Source organism: Herpailurus yagouaroundi, unplaced genomic scaffold, assembly GCF_014898765.1.
Source record: "Herpailurus yagouaroundi ecotype Mexico unplaced genomic scaffold, PumYag 198, whole genome shotgun sequence".
Taxonomy (NCBI): Eukaryota; Metazoa; Chordata; class Mammalia; order Carnivora; family Felidae; genus Herpailurus; species Herpailurus yagouaroundi.
This window is the reverse complement of record NW_024412429.1, coordinates 22,401,011-22,410,698: the sequence shown is the minus strand read 5'-3', so window position 1 is coordinate 22,410,698 and position 9,688 is coordinate 22,401,011. Positions and strand designations below refer to the sequence as shown.

The 9,688-nt window shown below is 42.9% G+C and overlaps 1 protein-coding gene and 1 non-coding gene across 2 annotated transcripts; one reads left to right on the top strand and one right to left on the bottom strand.

The window, feature by feature from the left end:
• Positions 1-784: 784 nt before the first annotated feature.
• Positions 785-4,634, bottom strand: LOC121013089 (uncharacterized). The gene is made up of 3 exons (XM_040448626.1): positions 4,223-4,634; positions 3,709-4,117; positions 785-3,291 (listed from the first exon to the last, which is right to left on the bottom strand). Exons 1-3 carry the CDS (start codon positions 4,632-4,634, stop codon positions 3,000-3,002), a joined length of 1,113 nt encoding a protein of 370 aa, XP_040304560.1. The 3' UTR covers positions 785-2,999.
• TRNAL-UAA (transfer RNA leucine (anticodon UAA)) lies at positions 4,010-4,091 on the top strand. Its single transcript has one exon. It is a non-coding gene; the product is annotated as a tRNA-Leu (tRNA).
• Positions 4,635-9,688: the final 5,054 nt, after the last annotated feature.

The window sequence follows — 9,688 nt, the reverse complement described above, 5'->3', positions numbered from 1 at the left end:
TCTCTGCCCCTCCTCCGCTCCCACTGTGTCTCTCTCTCTCTCTCTCAAAAATAAACATTACAAAAAAAAAAAAAAAAAAAAAAAAAAAAATTTGTCACCAAGAATAATCTATTCCTAAAAACATACCTTAGTTTTCATTATAATAAACAAGATCAGACAGGGTGAGAAGGATGCTTTTAAAGTCTAATTTGGAACTTCCCAAATTTTGTACACTCATGTTTGCAGGTAAGTCTAACTTATACTTACTCATTTCACTTTACAATTATATGTGCGGTGGGAAGGGAGGAGTTATGTGGAGCCATGGAGGAGGATAAGGCAGATAAAAGCAGCATGGGAAAGGCAGGAGAGAGACAGAAAATGGCTTAGCATTGTCAAAGGACAAGGGGTCCCAACTTAGTACGACTGGGATTTCAAAGGTTGTGGAAAGGGGTTTTAACTTTAACTTTTACAATGTGAGTCTGTTTTAGGCATGATATCTTCATTCTGAAAAGAGAAACAGAAAGAGAGAATTAAGAGTAGAAGCCACCCGTCAGGACTCTGGGGAAAAGGGAAAGAAAATGGGTGCCCTTGGCAAGTACGGGTGATCCCATGCAAGAGGTTAAGAACAAATGGGAAAAGGAACTCCAACTGCAGTGTTTGCATAGGGGTCAGCAAGATTATTCTTTTACAATATCTATGTAAAAACAAAATATATGCTCATGAATACGTCATCAAAGCCAGAAAAACTAACTTTGGGTAGTCTATTAGTCATCTGTACCTGCATAAAAATAACATAAAACGTAGCTGCTGAAAGCAATAAATATTTATTATCTTACATAGTTTCCGAGGGTCAGGAAATGAGGCCTTGGCTGGTGGTTCTGGTTCAGGGTCTCTCACAAAGTTGTAGTCAAGATGTTGGCAGGACTGCAGTTACCGCAAGGTTCAACGGGGTGGGGGGTATCCATTTCCAAGCTCACTCGTGTGGGACTTCAGTACCTTGCTGGCTGCTGCCTTTCAAAGGGCGGCTCATGACACGACAGCTGGTTTCCTCCAAAGGGACTGATCCAGGAGAAAGAAACCAAGACAACGGCAGCAGTGACTTTTGATGACCTAGTCTCTGAGGTTGCATATAAAACCTCTTCTGTTTTATTCTATTTGTTAGAAACGAGTCAGTAGATTCAGCCCACACTGAAAGGGAAGGGACTTAAGCTCCATCTCTTGAAGGGAGGAGTGTCGAAACATTTGTGAACATTATTTTTGAATCATCAAAAAACACGTAAAGAATACATGGCATAAATAAACACACGCACAGTGAAACATTTGCCCATAAGAAGTATGTCAAATGCAATTTCCTGAACATGAAGCCACTTCAGTGTTGCAAAATTTGCCTTAATATTGTCACTTGCTCTCTAATATTCAGTTATTACAGACATCACTGCACAGTGCTTTTCACATTTTGTTCCAACGCTCAAGTGGGTGTTTGTCATGCCTTGCAGATGCCAGCATCTTTTGAACACCCTTCTCATGTTTGGGGAATTTCCTCCATTTTAAGGCTTGCTTCCTAAGGTAGAAGCTAGAACTTTCCTTCTTAACCTCCCTTGTGGCTAGGATTTGGAGAATGGAACTTGTCCTCTACCCAGAGAGCCCCATGTAGGATGTCAATTTGGCAAAGGGGCAGCACAGCCCAGAATCTAGTTTCCAGTAAGGGGGTAGGAAAGGACTTCAATGATGGACTCACACCTTGGGCTCCTCTCTCGGGATTCTGCTTTCTTGTGTTGGCTTTATTCCCAGGCAGCCTATCTCTGTGTAGTGCTCCTAGTGCTCCATAACAGTATTCCAGTTTATTAGTCTCAGGCTTTTTATTATTAACTAATTTTATTAACTATTAACTATTCATTAAAAGAAAAAAAACCCCACACTTAAACAGTAACATTTTTATTCTGCCCATAGATTTTGTGAGTCAGAAATTGGGAAAGGATACAGTAGGGATAGCTTGTTCCTGCTCCATGATCTCAGTGCTTAGCTGGGAAGATTCAATGGCGAGGTCACTTGATGGTTAGGTGCTGGAATCAACTGAAGGCTCGCTCGCTTCTATTTGCAGCAATTAATATTGACCGTTGGTTGGGGCTGTTGGCTGGAAAAACTACATGTGGCTACTTGGGCTTTGTCACAGTATGGCGGCTGGGTTCCCAGAGCAAGCATCGTAAGAGAACAAGGTGAATGACCTCAGAAGTCACGTAGCATCTGTCTGCCACAGACACAAGGCTTCCCTGATTTAGCCAGGAAGAACACAGACTCCATGTATTGATGGTACGGGTGTCAAAATCACAGTGGAGGAAGATAAAATAACACGTGGGATGGGAGGTACTGTCGTGGTCCTCTTTGGAAAAATACCGTGTGTCCCACCGCAGACTGAAATTTTCTCTTCTCCAATAGCTCTGAGTGATCTGTAACTCTGACTAGACTAACTTGTGTTCCAGGCCCATCCTTAAACAGTGGCCACAGAAATTTAATACAGTTTTGAGGCTGCAGAAGAGGCACTGCTAAGGGGTACCCTGTAATGAAAACAGTTCAGAACGGTTTTATACTAGAGGCCATTGGGAGGCTAAGTCTGGGGTTGAATGAAAATATCATTCAGATAGTATATTGCCATGTTCCAGAAGATCGTGGAGGATTTGATGGCTAGATTGGTGGTAAGAAATCTCTGTAATGGCCTTGAGGTGCAGGCTGTAAGTCTAGGAGGCCTCTTACATTGGAGTGAGTTTGTAACTGGGCCTCTCAACTTGAAAATGGTGATATAAACGCTTGCCTATAGACTTGTTTTTGTTTTTTGTTTTAAATCAAACTAGATAATACATGTAAAGAGCTTAGAGCAATGCCAAGGGTTATGTGGCAAAGTGCGGAGGGGGCAGTTCCACCAGTCGTTACCCTCAGGGCCTCTCAGGGGCAGTCAGTGTTCTCGACTGGGACTCAGAGGCTGGGGGAGAGCCTCCCCAGGTCACGGCAATGTCCCGGGGGGCTCACAGGAATTCCAGGAGGTAGCAGGACAATGCGTTTCTCACAATGTGACCTAGCCGGTGAAGAGCCAGTCGGTGAAGTCCCACACAGGTGAGTCTGCGCAGTCTCCAGGCTGATAGAAGTTCTCGGGCAAAGAGTGCCGCCTGCACTGCAGGAGCAAGGGCGTGGCTGCCAGACCGTCCTTGGTTCCCAGGCTCCCGAGCCGTGGCTCTGTGGTAGTTTCGAGGTCGTGGGGTGGCGCGGGGAATGCAATGGCCGTCCTGGTAAAGGAAGTGAGAGGACAAGCCGAATCTCCTGTGCACAGAACGAAGGGAGAGCAGTGAACAGTGAAGAGAACGCAAACTTCCAAGCGCACGGGTGGGTCGTGGGAACAGAGGGAGGGCCCTCAGAGGTGCAGCGGCCGTGGTGTCGGCAGCCAGCGGGGAGGGCCACTTGTGTCACACTCCCCGCCTGTGGTACAGACACAAATTTCTACAAAACTTCCTTCCTGTGTGACTTGTTAAGAAGAAACGCGGCCCACAAGCACAGGGGTCCGAGAACTCTGCTGCTGCCCGTGCAACTCATTCCTTGAAGTTTATTCACTTTGGAATAAAACGAACGAAACCCCACCCTGTGGGCTCCGTCCCTGCCGCGCCAGGCCCCCGCGCCTCCAAACTGTGCTCCTGGGAAACCAGAAGTTTACTAGTGTGTTTGTTTCCCGCGCCCGCGCACCTCGAAACCGAAAGCACCACTGGCTGGGCCCGAGTCCTGCTCGGAGCTACCAGCCGAGCGTCCCCGCCGCCAGCGCGCCGAACTCGGATGCAGTTGCCTTCCCTGCCGCGCCGGGCCGGGGGCAACAGTGAGCTGCGGCGGCGGCGGCGGGAAACCGAGGCCCTGGCGGGGAGGTCGTTCCAGCTCGGGGTGGGAAAACCGGGAAAACAGCGGCAAAATCTCCTCAGAAACTCTTCCGGGAGGGTTCGAGGACGGTGGAATACGGCTTGTAGGAAGAGTGAAATGCAGACCGTTCGCCTGTACCAGGATGGCCGAGTGGTTAAGGCGTTGGACTTAAGATCCAATGGACAATGTCCGCGTGGGTTCGAACCCCACTCCTGGTAGATGTTTGCTTTTACGGTTTTTTTAACTTAAAAATTTTATTTCTTATTACAGTATACATTTCACTGAGCACACCACGCCTGGGGCCCAAGAATTCTGTCTTCTGGCTGGGAGAGACGCACCCTTCTCCCACCTCCCTCCGACTCGCATAACGCTCGGCGTCGCTTCCCGCGGGCGGAAGACGACTTGGCGTGCGGGGTGGGAGGGGGCTGGGCGGGGGCTGGGCGGGAGCGCGGGCGGGGGCCGGAGGGCGTCTCCCCGGCCGGGGCTGCGCGGCGTCCGAGGCTCGCGGGGCCGAGGCGGGGTCGGGACTCGGGACTCGGCTGTGGAGCGGGCCCCGCTTCCCCGCTGCGGAGCCGGGGCCGGCCGGGCGGGGCGGGCGCCTCCGATGGGAGAGCACAGTTAGCCCCCTCCGCCGAAAAGTCAAGGCTAAACCACCTTTTTCCGTTTCGCCAAAATGAATTGTGTGCGCCCAATTCTTCCATTAGCTCCTTGAAGGCGGAGACAGTGGGCACCCCAGCTCTAAAATGGACTCTAGCTTGCATCCGGCTTAGAATTTTAAAATACCAATGGCATGGTCTCGTTGTTTTCTTCCTTCCTTTTTTTTTTTTCTCAAGACTTTTTAAAATAATCTCAAACCTAGATTTAAAGTAAATTAAAGTAGATTAAAGTAATCTAAAACCAAGAGGAAAAAGTTGCAACTACAGTGCAAAGAACACTTTAAAAAAAATCATTGGTTAGTAAGATACCGACTAGATGCTCCAATACAACCATTAAAATAAGGAAATTAATATCGATAATTTACTACATCTAGTCCCTGAACCTCTTTCAGTCACCAGTTGGCGTGTATAGTAAATTCTCCTGTTCAGAGTAATGTACTGTATTTACTTGTCACACCTCCTTAGGCTTCTTGAATCTGTAACAATTTCGCAGTGTCTCCCGACTGCCATGATCTTGACACTTGTGAAGATGACAGGCCAATGACTGTGGAGAATGTCCCTTTGTCAGCTTGGGTTTGTCGGATTAGATTCAGGTTGTGCTTCTGGAGCAAGAGTATGGCAGAAGTGATGTGTTCACACTCCATCAGGGGGGGAGTGATTTTGATGTGTCCTGTTAACTGAACTTAATTCACTTGATTAAGCCTCTCTGCCAACTTTCACCACTATAAATTCACTCTTCCCCCCTTTGTAATTAATATATATTTGGGGGAAATGTTTTGAAGCTATAAAAATATCCTCTTACTCATCAAACTTTCCATTTGATTCAGTTATTTCTGGAATCATAAGTACTGTAAGTATGCACTTATGGTGCATACTATTTTAATAAATGGTTGCAATCCATTCTATATTTGTTCAATGATCAGTGTCCCAGATTTGGCCAGTGGAAATCCATCAGAGCTGACCTTTAACATGTCTCCATCATTCTTTAGCACTTCTATCCTTCCTGGTCCAAGATATTCCATGCTTACCTTCGATTTTCTGTGACCCAGCCCCAGAGTCAGCCCTTTTCAAAAGATCCCTGATTCCCTTTTCCCAGGAGAAAAGTCATTAGAAACCAAGATCTTAGTGCTAGACAAGCTCATTGTTTTGATGTGTTACTGTTCCCAGGCCCTCTGAGTGGACAGAATTAGGAAGTATGTGTGTATACACATCTATAGTTGTCTATTTACAGCCAGGAGTTTATACTAATACCTCCAATTCTGATGCAACATTACAGATTTTGTTTTAGTTTTTCTATCCATATTTGTAATTCCCTAAACTTGCGACCTGCCAAAGTAAAATTTACCTTGCTTGAGCCTATCAACAGCTTTAGAATTGAATTGTTCAAGAAGGGAAGGAAAGAGGTAAAGAAAGAGTGTCTAAGTAGTTTAGAAATGAGCATCCTGCCAGCATCTGAGAACTGGCTATAAACCAGTCACTGTTAGACACCTAGGATGTGCAGATAAATAACTCAGCATCTGTCTCAAGGAGCTCAGTTAGTGAGAGAGAGATTTTAATGAATCACGCTTATAATGAGAAAACATGAATTATGTCCTAGATGCTAAAGGAGCAGTGTGGGAAGCCCTAACTCTTTACCAGAAGAGTCAGCTTTAGTTGGGAACTGAAGGAAGGGAAGTAGGGCTCTGGGAGGGGAAGGAGAGAGGTGCAGGTGGGGTAAGCCATCTTGAGACCATGCTAAGTATGGTCTCTGCAGTCCACTGAAGGATTCGAAACAAGAAGCAACCTGATTAGTGTTGCCTTTGGAAGTATCTCTATCAACATGGAAACTCTTGGTCCATCTATATAGGTTTGGGAGAGGGGGGCATATTGAATTGGAAGGAAATATTTTTGGGTGAAAATTATTTAATTCAGTCAATAGCCAGGTCAGCTGAACTCAGTCTACCTCTTTCTTCCACCATAAAGGCCAAGCAAGAGATAAACTATATTGATTTGAAACTTTTCCAGCCTGAACATAAGGACCTGTGCTTATTTAAGTGCTTGTATTACTATGTTCAAGCACAAATATAGAACAGTAGTGGCAAGAATAGGCAAAAAGCAGTGTGGAGTTTACTTTGTTTCTTTAAAACTACATTGTAAATCAGGCTTCTAGTTTGTATTAACCAGTTACTGTGCATTAACTGAGATGGTAAAAAAACTCGTGAATATTCTTCTATGAGACTGCTGAGATTCTACCAGATTACTCTGAGATGCCACAAAGATGGATGAAAGGATGCTGAAAGACTGCTGGTCTAGAAACAAGAGAATCTATCAGATAGACCCTAGCACACTGCACAAGTTTTCTACTGATTAGTTGTATGGCCTACTTAGCCATAATCTTCACATGCCAATTTAGATGGAATCTTTTGCTTTACTATTTTCTTCTCTACAAAATGTATTATCACTGGTTTTCTCTGATCAACAGGATTCTCTAACTGAATTTAAAATTTTGTTTTAATGTTTATTTATTTATTTTGAGGGGGTGGGGAGGAGCTGTGGGAAAGGGAGAAAGAGAATCCCAAGCAGGCTCCGTGCTGAGCACAGAGCCGGACTCGGGGCTCAATCTCATGAAACGTGAGATCAGGGACTGAGCCGAAAACATCAGACACCTAACCACCTGAGCCACCCAGGCGCCCCACTAACTGAATTTTGATTTAATGCAGCAAACATTGAGAATGCAATTCAATTTATAAAAGTTCAAATCGTGTGGTGACTCGGTAGAAAGAATCGGGGCTTTGGGGTAAGACAGGTTTGCCAATTTTCTTAGGGTACTAGTCTCCCTTTTCTCATTCAAAATTGGGAAGATAATATTTACCCCCACTGGGTAGTTGTAAGGTTGAATTAACTATAATAATGCCTTATTAATTATAAAAATCATAATAAGTATTATTAATAATATTACTAATGTTAGTTAATATTGTTCTCATAATATTGCCTTCTCACAAAAGTAGGTGTTTCAAATCTCTCAGTTGTCTTCCGTTTTCTGAAGCCATCCACTGTGGGAGGTACAGAAGAACTACATTGTGCAAGTTGGAAGGAGTCTTACCTTGCATGTAAAGACCACTTTACAATTTTTCGAAAACACTTCTACATTCACAATCTCCTTTGACAGACAAGATCATACAAGACTCATTGTACCAAGGTGGTGGATACAATTATACACCAGCTTCTTCAACAGATGTAAAAAAGTAATGTTTTCTTTCACTCAGAATTACACATATAGAGCCAGAGAACATCAGTAGCTCTTAAAAATTGAAATCCTGTCTTACAATGTAGCAGAATCTTTACTTTCCTTTGAAACATAGACTTGTTATATTAGACTCTTTTTTTTTTTAATTCTTAAAAGATTTTGAATTTAAATTTGAACAATTTGTAGGTTTACCACCACTAAGCCTAGACTGATTTTGCGATAATTATTTTAATAATAAGAAATTAAGTCATTACTTAATTTGGGTTATAAATTAAGGGTATGGATTTGTAAGCATTCTCTTTATTGGTTTGAACTAGTTGTAACTTACTCAAAACTGATTATTTCCTTTTGGGCTTAACACAGAACTCTGGAAGACTGTTGCCAATATATTTAAACAGTGACACCTACTGGTCAATTTGAGGCACATTTATGTGTTAAATTCTGTCTGCCTTATAGGGACTATAAAATCCTGATAAATTGTTGTTCATAGTCACTGTGTTTAGGAGCACATTAAGGCTATGTCTAATCCAGCCAGTATTCTGACTTTATTTTTTCTCTTTCAATCATTGATAATAAATCTTCCACTGAAAAGATTCACGAATCACTGACACAATTTGCGTGAGCCATTCATTATTTTCATTGTGTGAATATGGCCTTTATCTCATCATATCCATGATATTTAGTTCAATATAATATTTATTTTCAAACTCAGAAACTATGAAGTTGAAGAGGAATAAAGATTTGGGTTAGCCACTAACTTTAAAACACAGAGGTCATGCCCAATTTGAGAAATCCTGAAGAAGAAGCTTTCTTTGTCCTTAGTACCAAGTTGGAATTTGGAGATCTTGATTATTCCTTTTGTGTCACATTTTGCTTTTAGATACAATTGCAGCTAATTAATGAACAAGTTGAATGCACATTTGCTAATTGTTCGGGTGAGATAAATGACAATGCCTTGAATTTTCATGAGTCTGTTCCGTTACAAAGATGCCATGTAAGAGTCAGAGAACATAATTCCAGGTTCTCTGTATCTTCGCTACTGCTGGATAGAAGGCCATTATGACCCACTTGGTCCATTTGTGAACTACCTGGTTTCATTTTCATCTAAATAGATTTTGATGTCTCTGAACCACTTATCGGAATGCTGAGCAGAGAGGCAGTGATTGTACCGGATCGTTACTGAAGCACAAACTGTGCCTAACAGTGTAGCTCTAGCACATTGGATGCACCATATAAATGCCCATGGAAGAAACAACCAACCTTGAAACCCACAGGAGTATATTTCACTGTTCATCTATTAATTGTACACATGTTAACTCTCAGGAAATGTGTTTTATTTTTTTAAACTAATTAATTAATTAATTTTTTAATTTGCATCCAAGTTAGTTAGCATACCATACAACAATGATTTCAGGAGTAGATTCCTTCATGCCCCTTACCCATTTAGCCCATCTTCCCTCCCACACCCCCCCCCCAACCCAAGCAACCCTTTGTTTGTTCTCTGTATTTAAGAGTCTTTATGTTTGTTCCTCTCCCTGTTTTTATATTATTTTTGCTTCCCTTCCCTTATGTTCATCTGTTTTGTATCTTAAATTCCTCATGAGTGAAGTCATATATTTGTCTGTCTCTGACTAATTTCACTTAGCATAATACCCTCTAGTTCCATCCATGTAGTTGCAAATGGCAAGATTCCATTCTTTTGATGTGTGTATATATGTATATATATACATATATACACACACACATACATACATGACTGTATACACACACACACACACACACACACACACGACAGCTTCTTTATCCATTCATCAGTCAATGAACATTTGGGCTCTTTCCATACTTTAACTATTGTTGATAGTGCTGCTATAAACATGGGGGTGCATGTGCCCCTTTGAAACAGCACACCTGTATAGGATATGTGTTTTAAAAT